The sequence below is a fragment of the Lonchura striata genome, chromosome 9 (assembly GCF_046129695.1).
Source record: "Lonchura striata isolate bLonStr1 chromosome 9, bLonStr1.mat, whole genome shotgun sequence".
NCBI classification, from domain to species: domain Eukaryota; kingdom Metazoa; phylum Chordata; class Aves; order Passeriformes; family Estrildidae; genus Lonchura; species Lonchura striata.
The window spans coordinates 23,518,539-23,533,736 of NC_134611.1; the positions used below are offsets into that span (position 1 = coordinate 23,518,539).

General features: G+C 35.3%; 1 protein-coding gene across 1 annotated transcript in view; it reads right to left on the bottom strand.

Annotated features, from left to right (window-relative positions):
• COL11A1 (collagen type XI alpha 1 chain) overlaps nt 1-15,198 on the bottom strand; it is a 130,106-nt gene that overhangs the window by 89,119 nt on the left and 25,789 nt on the right. The window contains exon 6 of the mRNA XM_031505522.2: nt 8,388-8,516. Coding sequence (XP_031361382.2) covers nt 8,388-8,516 — 129 coding nt within the window. The remainder of the gene's footprint in view (nt 1-8,387; nt 8,517-15,198) is intronic.

A 15,198-nucleotide genomic window follows, 5' to 3' on the forward strand; every position in this document is an offset into this window, starting at 1 on the left:
GCAATGACAAGCTTCTGGGACACCATAAACAGCCACAAAAGGGAAGTAAAGGAAGAACCACATGGATAAAACAATACTTTTTGAAATAGTCACAGAATAGCATTGAAATTGTAGTATATATTTGGAAATTATAAAAATGTCTGCAAGTGATTTGTTTATCTTCTCTAAAGAAGTCCACACAAACTACGTTTATCTACAAGGAAAATAAAAAGTATTCAGTGAATATACCTCTCTAAAATCTGTCATTCCACCCTAACAGTGGTAACCAATTTCATACTGTTAAATGCTTCCTCAGCCAAACAACATGAATCAAACACTCTGCTATGCAATTTTTATTGGAACCCAAGCAAAAGACACTACCTATGTTAAAAAATATCAAATATCTTAATAGGGAAGTGGAGCAACATTTTGGATAGAACTACCATGTTGTTAGCCAGATTTAAGTTTAATATGCTGTTAGGAGTTTGTTTCAGTAACATATAGACACACAGATTCCTTTGTAGTAAGCATTATCAACCTATTCTGAAACTGGAAGCATTTATTCCAGCAGTCACTTTGACCAACTGACAATTAAAATATAATTCTGTGCCTGTCAGTATTATAACTGTTTTGCAAGTCTCAGTAGTATGGCTTTTCTCAAGGTAAGCTGAATGGCTGTGCTGAATGGTGCCAACCACATGACTAATAAAATTGTATCAGTGGATTACAAGTAGTTTTTCAGAGGCCATAAACTAAACAAAAATGTAGATTGGGGAAAAAAAGGATGGAAAAATATCTGTGCCAAGTATATTAGTATTAAAAAAGAAAGTAGTGAATAAGCTGATATTTATGCTAAGAGGCCTAGTTCAAAAAATCAGAAATTTATGAATGAGAACTAGAAAACATACAAAAAAGCACAAGTATGTGGACAGATCTATTGCATCATGCATAATCACACAGTAAATACTTTTGGGTATTGTGCTTCACTCATTTCTGTTAAAGAAAGTGAAACTTTCCTTATATGCAAAATATGATCACAAATACAAGAGTATATTTTGGTTGCACTGATATGCAGGCATGCAGAATAAAATAACAGGGATGGATGAGAAGAGGGGAATGACAGTTTCCATGCTGGAGTCAGATTACTGCCAAGCAGGTGAAGACCTTCTACTTTAAGAGCACAGTATCAGAGGGGTATTACAAAAATTCTCAAACTTACAAGCTAGGACATGTGGCCACTATGCCAAAACCATATGCAAGTAGTTTTGAAATCACTTTGTAGTCCCCACTGACACAAGGAGCACAAGTGAAAATACGTAGTAGCCTAAATGTTCTACAAGATAAACTTTATTCTTAGCAGCCCTTCCTTTCCCAAGACTTTTTTTCTGAAAAAACAGCAAGTCTCATATTTCACACCAGCTGATAAACAGAGAATATGTTTTGTATTGAGCTCCAGGGGTCCTGCTGCAAAGAGTTAAATATAGATGCAAAATCTTCCAGGTGTATTTCCTGAGGCACAATCTGTTCAGATGGAGGAATGCATCTCTACACCCCTAGCTGATGTAAAGATGCACTTTAGAAATATGATTTACTCACAGAATGATTTTACCAACTCGACCTGATGAAGGCTGTTCCCTGCTTTTAATATGACACAACAGGACTAGTGAAGGACCAGTCAGGTAAATGAAGACTAAATATACAAACATGAGGGACAGATTTCATAGCTTTAGTCACCTGCTGTGAAGCTGGCAACTCAAACTTACCCTGCCATTAACATTATATAGTTAAAACTAGATAAGCACATACCCCTTATTTTTCTGGAGCTACACAACCAAAAGGTCACCTTTATTAGATGACCAGAGACAGGGATATGATCCACTCAGTTTCTCCTCAACACACGTTGAGGAAAGTTTCTTTACATTTTGGATACCAAAAACACAGGCCCTGCTATTAGTTCACAGAAGCTGGGCAGAGAAATCTATCATAGTTGCTCTACTAATCAAGGAAAGATAGTAAGTAGACTCTTGAATATATAGGAAAAAGGATCTAGAATTTCAAAATAAATAAGAGGTTAAACTCATCAAGGGATTTCAGCTAAGAGACATCAGGTAACACATACTTCAGATGTGATGCAATTTTCTTCCTCTTGCTTTTCTTTCTTCTCTAGTAAGACCACCAATAGTTACTAAACAGGCATTCTTGTAATGAATATTGCATATGACTATTTTCTTACAAATGAAAGGAAGAATGAAACCTGCTGCTTTTTGATGGGACAAAATGTTTCCATTATGACCTCATGCTTTCTTTACCAGAGTGATTATATTACACTACCAGATCATGCAATTCTAATTAAAGAGATGAACTGTTTTCTTCATCAGATGAATTTTAGAAACAGAGGATCAGCAGTCTGCAAAGTCTATTTGAACTGGGAAATAACCCAAATATTCTGAAGGAAACCTTAATTTTGAAACCAATTATTCTGCTATCTATATTCAAAAAACCTAACTTCTCATCCAAAATGTAGATTTTATCAATTTTTTTCTTTACATTTCCAAATAAAAACAATTAATAATCTAAATCCTCAACCACAGAACAGTCATCATCTCAATTTTTCCATTTCCTAAAAACTATGGTAAATCATGTATAAGCTAGAGGAAAAGATGAGGATGGCCTCTTCTACCATAGAGTCCTTATATTGTTCATAAAAGTGATAAAAGCAAGGAGATAAAAGGAGATAAGAACATTATCTTCAGTCTCCAAAGATATCCTCTTTCAAAAGGAGAATAATGCTCTTAGTGTTCTTTATTATGTTACTCCCTTATATAAAAAGTTTATATATCTGTGTAAAGAAAAAGAGATCTAGGAAGATCACAGTTTTTAATATCAGCTAAATTAGCTAACTGCAGTTCTAAAGGTAACAATAAACATAAGATTAAACATAAAAATAATCACCTTTCTGCATTTTTCAGAAAACTAGTCTTTCTGACCAGTCAAACACCCCAAAGAACACTAAATTAACATATTCTGAAAGGATGCTTGAAGCTTCCAAGTCAAGATATTTTGGGGCTATTTGCACTTTTAAAATTAATTTACCAAATTAATTTCATTAAATGAAAACATTTCATGTCTCCAAATAATCCATTAGTTTGGGATAGATCCAAAATAAATGAAGCTGATTTCCTTTGGAGAGGCATTTCTTCAGCAGAAGTCAGACCATGTGATTCACTAGGTTACAAAATAATCTTCCAAGAGGAGATTTGAAAGCCTGATAGCTGATTCCTTTGAAAAGACCTGTAGATGCTCCAGAAAATATACTGCCCAACATCAAGGATGATGAAGACTGGCTAGGTCTGTCACTGCTCTAATTTCTGTGAGCTGGCAAAGCATATGTGATTGAACTGGAAAGGAATTTAATAAATTTCCATTTATAGTAAAAAGGGGTTTGAAAACAGGATAGAGGCCAGATTGTTCACAAGGTATTTATAAGAAATGCATAGGTGTGTATCTTTAAGAAAAGCAGTGTTGATAGTTTTAAAATATAATTTCAAACCCATATGGGATCCTTAAAACCAAGTCATACATTCAGTGTGAAAAAACCCAGATTCCTGAACTTTTAGGCAACACCTTTTTGTGTAGTGCCAACCGCTGAGGTCATCACAAGATACAGAGATTTATGGCTATCCACAAGCAAGAACAAGGAAGGCTGATGCACACTTCAATTAAAACATGTCTTGAAGATGGAAATAAATGACAATAAATAACAGCGTAAAGTTTATGGATATACACTATTAATCTACTACTCTCCTGTTTTCAGTCTGAATGACACTTAGTTCTGATGAACAAATCCCAGGGGAATAGAAGCATTTGGGATAGGGAAGGTTCTGACATGCATCTATCCCAACAGCTCAGCCTGAACTACTCACACAGAGTCCACAATCCTGGCCAGCAGCCAAGTGAAACACATTCTGCAGAGCCTGAACACAAAAGGTAGAGGTTGCCCAGTTAAATAAGTCTTGTTTAGACATATAACACAGTCACTTGGGTCAAGAAAGGGACTGACTGAATTAAAATAGAAATATAAAGACCCAATCAGGTCCAAAGCTTACATCTTGAAATCCTCAGATCACCCATTATAAGAAAGGAGAAGTGAGGATGCAGGAGTTGAGGAGTTGACCTTGCTGAGGGAAAAGAATCTCATGGGGGAACAGGACAGCACAGCTGGGTAAGTCTGCAGACAAGAGTAGAATTTAAGATCTGTCCTCCTTTTCTAGGCTGATGAGTTGTATGTTTTTATTCACAGCCTGCTATTTTTGTGAATCCCACTATGACACGTTTGATTCTTCCTGAACTTTGTTTAGGGTAAACTTGGCATTTGATTAAGGCATGAAGAGATCCTGTAAGTAAAAAGTAGGCATTGAAATCCTCTCTGTTGGACCAACTAAACTGCAGTTTGAGTATGATGCAAAAGAAAAAGAAAATGCAACAAGAAAAAGGAAATCTCAATGAAGCACTTAAGGTATAATTAATAAAGACAATTTGATTAAAAATCAGTGTCCAGTAAATTTATATATGAGAGCACAGTGAAGGTTGTAAGGCCTTGAGAAAAACTCAAACATTTTAAAAAGCAAATATTTCATTTCTGATGTTGCAGTGATGTGACATGCATTCTCAAGCTCATTTAATGGAAATTCACCACAATATATTTCATCATTTCTCTGATTCTGTGAATGGTAATTATTTTTAGTCTAGTGAGGTCTTAGATCCTTCCCAAAACAAACACATAGGCAATTCCACCAGCTGAACTGGAAAGAGGGCATATGGTGGAAAGAAATAGAAAATGAATGATTTAAATCAGCACTGCTATTGAAAGAAATGCCCCCAAACCTAAAATGCTGGATCTTTTATTTGCTCCTTTGGAGAAAGAAACATTGCCTAGAGCAATAAGGATTGCATTTAGCTAAACAAAGTACTCATGCCCTTAAACCAGTATCTTTTTACCTAAATCCTTCTCTCTAGATGCTTCTTTAATGGTCTAACAATATCCAACTTTTCAGACAGAATGCCTTCCTAGGCTGTGAGCTTGCCAGGACACTACAAAAGTGTGCAATTTCAAGACAAATCCTATTCATCTTCCTAAATGCAACTTCACAAACCTAATTTTCTATTTTACTGATGAAAAGTCAACCACTTCCTTTGGGTTTTGTAATCATTGCTGGAAACACACATTAATAGGCTCTGAAATAACATAATTTATCTTTAAGCCAAGTATCAGTTTCATATTCTGGATGCAATAATTCAAAGGCTCAGAGACATAATGCCAAAAGGGACTATTAGACCACCTTGGCTAACTCTCGCATACTTGCAGACTTCAAAACTTCCTACAGTCACTCTGTAACTGAGTCAACTAAAGTATGAATAACATTTCCCCAAACTTTCAGAAAGGTCTCTATCCTTGGCTTTAAGATATCTAGAGATCCATCATTTTGGTAATTTGTTCTTTCTTTCCTACAAGTTTTAGTAGATATTTTCCTAACTGAAATTATCTTTCTTCTCCCTCCACCCCATTTGTCTATGTTTCCTTTTTGCCCTGGATCTTTGCATATGGTAAGTAAGCCACATATGTGATGATGCAGTCTATGTTTCAAGTGACAGCATGCAGAAGTAATACTGCATCTGAATTCTTACTTCTTTATTTGCAAACCAACGCATGCATTGTACTATTTTAGGAAAACTTTTCTCCTTTAACAATTAGAATATTTTTTAGCTAGTGCCCAACAAATACTTTAAGATTCTGCTGGTTTAATCCAGACTCTGAAGACACATCCTGCCTAGCCTTTTGCCCAGTTTTCCCTCTTCCTACCACAAGAGTTTCTGTGAAAACATTGAAGATCAAACCATGAAAACCAATCAAGCTGAACAATAATCTTTCCATGTTGCCTTTCAGCATGATTAGTATCCCAGATGGGGACAATCTGCTGCAGATGAAAGGTTCTTCTGTTACCACATGCATGCAGACTGTTATTGCAGTGTACTACTGAGTTCATCATGTTTGCCCTGCAGTTATTTCTTTGGCTTGCATGTGTGTAACATTGCATTCAGTTGTGTTCCCATCACTGCTTACTGCTCTGCAGTATCGTGGCTCTGACAAATTTTAATGCCATCCATTTTACACACATTTCTGTATTTCTAGCAAAATTACTAAGAAACTCTACTAAAAATTTAATTTGGTGACAGCTCATTGTTGATAGTAATTTCAGAAATAAGGCACCCATATTCAACTCTCTTTGTCAAATACATTACCATACAATACCTTTCTCTAAAAAATTGAAATATCATATATGGACAGGTCAGAAGCTTTGCAACAGTCTAAGTCTATAAATTCTATCAATATCACTAATCAAAGTTGTAATCTCCTCAAAACATGTAATCAAGCATTCTAAAACAATTTCCTTATTAACTAGCTGCAAATGTATTTTTATCTTTTAACATCTTATTTAGTTTTGCAATTACAGTTTACAAAAATCTATACTATCTTCTATAAATTCTTTCAGTAGCAAAATAAAACTTGTTTCATTTATTTCTTTAAAATAAATTATCTTTGTGATTTGACAGGCTGCTTCTCAAAAGATAACAAAGTAGCCTGCCTCAACAAGCTGGTTTTTTTATGATTTAGCAGACTATTCTATAATTCTATAAATTCAGTCTGCCATTTATTCTATTTCATATTTATCACATTGATAGCATTGCTGATGCGATTATTTTAGCTCACTATTATACATTGAAGAGATCTATTGACTTCACTGGGAATATTTATGCAAAGTGACATAAACTCATGGAACACAGCAAGGAAATTGTGTCTTAGGTCAGAAAGCTAAGTAAAATAATCCAATCACCACGCTCAGCAAAAAAAGAAATAAATAGAAACAGCAGTTCTCCATTTTATTAATCATTGAGTGCTCTTCAATTTGTTTTCAAATTAATTTTATGTTACACTACAAATTACAATCCTTGATTTTACATTTTTCTCTGTAGGTACTATCACAAACTCTGTGTGTTACCAAGAAGGAAAAATAGGCCTTTGAAAAACACATTAAAAACCACTAAACCCAAGAGGAACCAAATAGAAGTAAATCCCAGGAAAATCCCCAAGTAAAATTTAAATTTTCTTTGAAACTTAATTATGAAAAAGTATTTAGATCTTGTTATCTTTTTTGTCTTTGAATAAATTACCAGCTATATGTTTTCACTCTGTTCTGGTTTGGAATATGGAGATCCAGATATGCAGGCACATGGACAGGTCCTCTGGGAGCCTCCTGAACAGCCCAGACTCCACACACTGTAATGCAGTGTAAGGTCCTCTGCCTGTGTGTAGGTGACTTGACACATCTTGAACTACACCTCAGTTGGAATGGAGGTGGGAGGAAGTCCCTCTGAAAGAAGTTCTGCACCCTATGGGTCTTTGTCCCCTGCTGACATAATTTTCAGTCAGAATAAATAGTAACAACAAATAAAACTACCATGTATTTAGGAAAAAATCAGTCCCAAAACAAGCTCAAAGGAGACATCTAAGAACAATTCAGCAAGCTTTGAATGCTGATCTCTTGAGCAATCAGTAGTAATAACCAGTCAGATCACACATGATGTGCATACAAGCTGTCCAGAGCCAAGTTCAGTTATGACTTGTTATGTTTTGGAAAAGCTTTGCCCTTTACACTGTTCAATGAAGTACTTAGAATGTGTACAGCCATACATACAAGTGTTCAGAGGTCTAATCTGAGGACCTATCTTGACCTGGGTGAATTACTCAGTTTGTGTCTGTGAGAACTGTCTACAGTGACTAATGGTTTCTCAAAATATCTTTCATGTTTCTGGGAAAAATTCCTACTCTGTTTTGTCCTTATTGGTTTACCTCCTATGAGTGGAACTGGCTGAAACACTTTTATGTGCACGTGCATTTGTGCATGCAGCATGCATTAAAACACTTTTAACAGGAGAACTTTTTAACAGGGCACTTTTAACAGGAGAACTTTACAATTGTGGGGTACTCAAAGCTCCCACATATTTCAAATGTGGCATTTGCTGAAATCCAGCATCAGTAAAATTATAAACCTACACAGGAAGAATAAATATGCATAAGTAGACAAACTCATACAGCCATAATTTTTTAAAAAGAATTACAGTTTAACTTCACTAAGAATGCTGATTATTCAAATACAACCAGGGTGATAGGTTCCTTCAAATGCTTAACATAAATGACTGGACAGCAAAAATGAATGCACTCCTGCAACCTGCTTTCCTCACCTCTAGAACAATAAATGCCATTTAGCTGGAAGCATTCCTTGGGTAACTTTTCTCCAGCACAACCACTAATGTGCAATAAATCCAGTAATACATGACTGATTACTCACCTCATCAACTCGAGGATCTTGAGCCTGAGCAGCATTGGGCACTGGGGAGTCACAGTCTGGGCTATAATGCTCACAATAGTCAAATGCAGCTCTGGGATCAGCTACAATCAACAGCTGCTGGATCTCACCCTGCAGGAAAGCATATGCAGATTAAATAACAAAACCAAAGGTAGTCTACAGTTCATCAGGAGTACAGAGTTCTCATTCAGAAACCAGGCACATAATACTTAGATATTTCCATCTGTGGTTATAAATAACATATCCACTTAATTTCTGCTGCTATAATGGAAAGCAACTATTGTTCACATGACAAAACAATGCAAATTAATACCACATGGACTAGGTGCAAAAATCTGGCTTAAAATCATGTCTGGTTTTGAAAGGAGAGAGTGAGAAGGTGTAAGTTCTGATCTGTGATTTTCATGCTGTTTGTTTACTTCTACACTGGGAATCAGTCTAAATTCCTAAGATTTAATTCAGGGCACTTCCTATTACCAGCATGCAGCTCAGCATGCAAGTGATCAACAGTATAATTATGAGTTTGCATCACATATGCAGTCTCAAAGGAGATGATAAAAATAAAATGAAATAAAATAAAATAAAATAAAATAATAAAATAAAACAAAATAAAATAAAATAAAATAGTCTGTACCAGAGACAGTTATTTAAATAAAATATAATTAAGTGAGCACTGTGTAAATACACACTATAAATTGTGTTGGAAAAAATGTAACTGCTAAAAAAATGTTGATTTTGCATTTATTTCCATATATTATGCATAAAAACAACATCACAGAAAGAGACCCACTATTCTGGATAATAAAAATGGCTCTGCTGAGATCCCCTACAGAGGTCTTGTATGTTTATCATTTTCCACAGAAAGCTGTCTGCTATCCACTGTTTCTTAACATAGTGGTACTATTTAAGAAGTATTAGGTTAATTTCTGCCAACATTTCCACTATAAATTTTCTCATCTAGGAGCTTCTTGTGCTCACATAAAAATAAAATTTTTGGAAATTGGCACATGTTCTTGGTCAAAACACATTAAATCAATCTCTCACTATTTCCCCACAATGGGGTGATTTTTAAGATTTATATACTTCTAGCAGGATTTTTTTTCCTTTTACCCAAAATAGGGACAAATGAATACCTTTGTTAGTATACCTGTGTCTGTTTTGTCTTTAAAGACAAGATATCATAAGTGATGAAAATCTATGGGTGGGAAAACTCATAATTCTCTCAGCATTTCCAGAATCACTTTACATCTATCATAACAGTAACCCTTAACAAATTAAGAAAACTGGAAATAGTAAGTAATAATTGTAATAATAGTAAATAATAATTGCAACATTCCTTCCTTTGAAAATGAAAAAACAGAGACATAAGCAAAATTTCCTCAAACTGAAAAAAAAAATCAAGCAATAATCTGCAATTTTACTAGTTCCACAGTTTTTTTTACTAATTTTTCAGTCATAAAGTAGGAAATAATTTCATAGTACATAATGGCTGTATTATGTGGCTGCTTTTTAGAGTACTCTAAGCCCACTTCACTTTTATAGACTCACATGTGTCTCAGATTAATTTAGATTTAGAATATTTTTTTCTAAGCTACCAGAAATACAAATGCAGCAGTTTGTTTCTCTGTTAGCAGTTCTGGGCTGTCTCCTTTATTTTCCTTGATTCATTAATGTTTCCTGATTTGGACATCTCACAAAACCTACTACACACAGAGAAGAATTCTGCCCTTTGATTTCTTCTATGACTCCCTCAAGAGCTGGAGTGATTTGAGAGGTTTTGTACAGTCACTGTCAACCTGAGCTATGTATCCCCAATCTCCAGCAAAGTGTTCCCAAAGTGCTCTGCCCTTTCTCCTTCATCAACCACATTAAAACCAAGTGAGGCAGAGGAAAAAATGAGTGAGGATAAGCAACTCTAAGACAAAAGAGGTAAGTGACCCTTTTGAGCAACCTAGAGGTGGGTGTGCAGAACCTCCGTCCTCACCCTGCTGAGTTCAAGTCATGGTCTTGCTCTTTGGCCCTGAGCATTCCTGGCTGTCTGAGGTGCCTGGACAGATCTCCGTGTCCGCCGAGTGCCAGCCAGCGGGAGCCCTGCCCAAACGGCTCCTGAAACTACTGTTTAGTCAGAGAGCCTAAGAGAACACAGGCCCAGGAATACAGCCAGTACTCTGGAGCTTTGTGCTGGTCTTGAATGCCATGGAATTTTGGCACTGAGTTCTGTTGGACTGTGTGTTTGCAAGAAGCACTCGGTATGCTGTTACCACTTGGCTTAAATGCGCCTAAATTGGTTAAAGCTGTTCCTGATCCATTGACTGTATTTCCCAGCCCCGCCTGTCTGCCTGTCATGGCTCCACATAGATGGAGGCCCTCAGAAATCCTACACAGAATACATACATTTTTACAGAATACATACATTGCTACTGGCTATAAATATGTGAGAAGTTTACTGAAGAACTGATTTTTGAGAATCATAAACTTCTGTCTTGTAACAATTTATTTTTTCCTGGATATCACTTTAAAAAATGTATTTTAAACAGTGGTTTGTCAGATATTTAATGTCACTTGCTAATTAGGGATAAGAAAGACGAATGCTACATCTCAGTTGCCCAGAAGTAGTGGAGAACATCCAGCAAGGTATTCTATATAACATTAACTATACAAGTACTTGGGAAGTAAATTTTAAATCTTAATATTTAGTTTGAATCCTAAATTATTTATAGAAAAAGGCACTAAGTTGTTTTCAAAACAAACATATAACTCACAAAGGCAATGCACAGTTTAATAATCCATTATAATATGGAATAAAAATAGTTTATGAACATTTTCATTCCTCTTTATTTCAGGGGTGTGTTCATGACTAAAACCAGAGACTTTTGAATCAGCCTTATGGTTATATGATAAAATTTGCCTGAGCCAAGTTACAATATCTTGTCCACCAATTATGCCTAGTGTGAAAACATGGCACAGAAGGATTCCTTCTAAGAGGTACTCTGCCAAATAAGTTACTCTTTGCAGAATCCTCCAGGACTAGTAAAAGGAGATTTTTTGCTTGAGAACTATTCACTTTGTTGCATGCCAGAGCAAATGTGGAGAGCCAGGCTAGAGAGCTAGAAGGAGAATATGCTCAAATCAGTAGAACTCCCACCTGCTGGAACAACTGCACACAAATTCACTCATATCAACTGTTCTACTACAAGAACAGCCCAGCTAAGAATGAGAAGTGTGTGCTGAATTCATTCATTGAAAATTCCTCTGTGAATCTCACAGACATTCCACAGTGACATCCTGGAATAAGAAAATTTATGTGTTTGTACACTTCCAGGACATGCTGAAAAACTCAATGCAGTAATGCAGAAGGTGAGGTATCTACACTGGAAAAATGGCTTTGATAGAAAACAGTGCAACACTAGAAAAATGAAGTGTTAAATGCCAAAAAAAAGAAATGGAGATCAAATTTGAAGGAAAGCAGTAAACTAACAAGATATCTTTCCAATTTTGGCTACATCTTCATGCAATTATTGCCTTAGTTAGCTTTGTGGTAATAATTGCTACATGTGATTCCAAATTTTTGGAGTCTTCCTTAGATTCCACAGCAGAAATAGGAACAAAGAAAACGTCCAGTTAGATATAGTGTCAGATTTTCTCAATGATGTTAATCATCAAGGGCCTGACTAATTACTGCTATATCAATAAATGCTAATAGCTGCTTATTACCTTAATTGACTTCATAAAAAATTTTAGATATCTGTCTTGAAACATTCTCTTTTCCTTCTAACAAGGTAATCTTACTAATGCTTTCTAAATATGGTGCATTAGAGAATTACAACCATAAAATAGTCCATTTATAGTCTATTTATTACCTAAAAGTTCCTATCATTGAAAAAAGACACTTCTACTATCAACAGCCACATCATTAAAATGGCAAAAGTATGGATTCATAGAAGGCTGTAAGGGCCTTGTACGAAGAAATCAGTGCAGAAATTACTGTTTTCTTCCAGTCTGTAAAATTTTAATGATCTAGTTCTTCTCTAGTTCCACAAGAAACTCAAACAGTTCAGGGGCAAATTTAGGGATATATCTTTTACAAGAATTTCAATAAAACAATAACCCTGCCAGGTGAGTTATTTTGTCCAGGGAATAGCAGGTAAGCATTATTTCAGAAGCTCTGCAGGGAACCCCCCCCCCCCCCCCCAAAACAAGCAAACAAACAAACAAACAAAAAACAAACAAAAAACCAAACCAAAACCAAACCAAAACAAAAAAAAAAACCCAAACAAAAAATCCCCAGCAATTACTTAAATGACTAAATTATATACTAGAGGTTCAAAAATACTTTCTGCAACTAGAGTGTGAGGGTTAGAATTAGCAAAATACATCTTCTTTATTCACACTTGATAACAGTAGTATATCATGTTCTTATAAGGATAATTAGATTTTAAAGATGTTTACATAAATGGCGATAAAAGCAAAAAAAAGAGCAGTGCTCAGCACTAAATCAACTCAGAACAAACTCAGCTATAAACTCCAAAGAACAGAAGTCTAGACAGCACAGATATTATTACTATAGAATTTAGTAAAACCTGCTGCAGAATTCATTTAATCTTCCTGCAAAGATTTGAGGGATTGAGGAATTCCAGGAGCTTTTAATATAATATTCCATAACCCAGGTCCACTGTATAATGTAGCTGGAGAAAGATATTTAGAGCCTGCCAGACTGAAGCACTGTAAAAGCAATAAATTGTGAAAGCAGAATACTGCACAGGTCAAAGTTTCCACAGAAATCAATGTCTTCTGGATTCTTTGAATAACATGATTATAGAAGGATAAATTCAGCTTGGTTAAGAAATAAGTTGATATGCCAATTATAATGTTTGACCTTATAAACATAGCTGTTCACAAAGTCAACAGCAATTCTTGGCTGAGAGATTAGATTTTACTCCAATGCCTATGCAACAGTAAGTGTACATAGACACAGGTGTGCACGTGTGCCCAAGGACATCCTATTTTCTAGATAAAATATCTACAAATCTCTTACATTTTCATGTATTTTTGAAATCTTATTTACATCTGTTATTTAAAACAGAAACGTATTAGACACAATAATAAATGAGATGATAATAAATCTGTTAAATCTTTTGAAGCTGACACAGCATGCAGCATTTTTTGATCCCAGGTTGTTAATTTTAAAGGTAATTACAGACAGTTTTGTTAAATGACCATTCCTTTGTTTCTTGGGAATATTCCTTGAAAATGAACTTGAATTCTAATGAATTACCAGAATTTTGTCTTCTTCTTCTCTCCCCATCCTGCTTCCAAAAATAAGAATAGGAAACTGGATTTACTTTTGTTCATTGAACATAAGTTTGGAAATACTATAAAAAATAATAAACACAGATCACCATTCTTTGAGATAAAGAAAAATAAAGTAAACCAAAACAAGTCAAATAGAAAGCTTTTGTAAGAAACCCTGATTTTTTATTAGGTGCGTCTGAAATGAAAAAAATTGTCTTCTTTGCTTTACTTTTTTTGGTGTTCATTTTCTTTTTACTTCTCAGTGCTCAAGCTGCCCACTTACTCTGGTGTCGATATCTAAAACACTGATTCTAAGTATTTTTGCCTGGAACATTAAACATTTCTTTTTAGTCTGACAGACAATCAATGGGTCAGCAGCAATTACTGCATTACTATAGTGGGAATAATTTTTGCAGTGTCCACGAGCTGGTGGTGCAGCCCCACAGGGCAGTGTGAAGCAGAGAATACTGAGGACCCCTCTTTCACACTCCATGCTGGGGGACACTTTGGGCTGGCTGCTCTGTTCTACTTTAGCTGTAGAGCAAATCTGAGCAGTCAGGAAAGTTCTACTCTTTCTGCTCCTGTCTGCACTTGCACTCTGGGGCTTCCCATGCTCACAGAGGGACAGATCCTCAGCTGCAGACTAACCCACATTGCTGCCAGGGCTCTCCCAGTCTATCTCCAGGTGCTCCAGCTGCTCACTTGGCTATTCCTATTGCTTTAAACAGAAATCATGTGCTATACACAAGTGTTTTATTGCTTTTTTCATGAAGACAGATTAATGTCTAGTATCAGAATCTAAACCCTTTATTAACAAGTATTACTGCAAGGATTTAATCTATAAGATCTGTGCTGTTAAAGTTTCCATGGACTTTAAATGCGAGTCTTATAGAACAGGTTTTGTCTTGTTATACTCGTTTCCAGCAAAGTGCCTAAAAAATTATGGTATTGTCTGTTGTGTGGACTTTTGAAGGAAAAAAAGATGTCTATAGGGAAAAATCTGCATAAAGACTCTGTTAGTTATTAAGTTATTATAAAATACTTTTAAGAATCTTGGATTGTTCACACCAACAGTACTAAATGAGGAGTGACAAATCTTTAAAGCTGGCAAAGAATAAAAAGATCCGTATTATTTATAAAACATGTAAGCTACAAACATATTTCAATGGATATAATTCAAAATTCCTTTACTAGGTGCCATGTACCAGCATCTAACTAATTTTTTTCTTCCTTTTTAATTTTTTTTTTTTTTTTTAATTTGCATTTTAGGAATTCTCTTTTTTGCAGCAAGCACTTACAAAGCAGCTGTTCTTGCAATATGTATTTGAAAACACAGAAGACATTAATTTCAAAAGACATAAAAGTTTGAGATATGTTGTGACACTCTTTCAAAAACAAGCATCTACAAATTAGTTCCACTGATATCAAAAGACTCACTTCAGTGAGCAAGGGCTTAGCAGTGTAAATGAAGGTCTCATAATTTGGCAGTTAATAATAATAC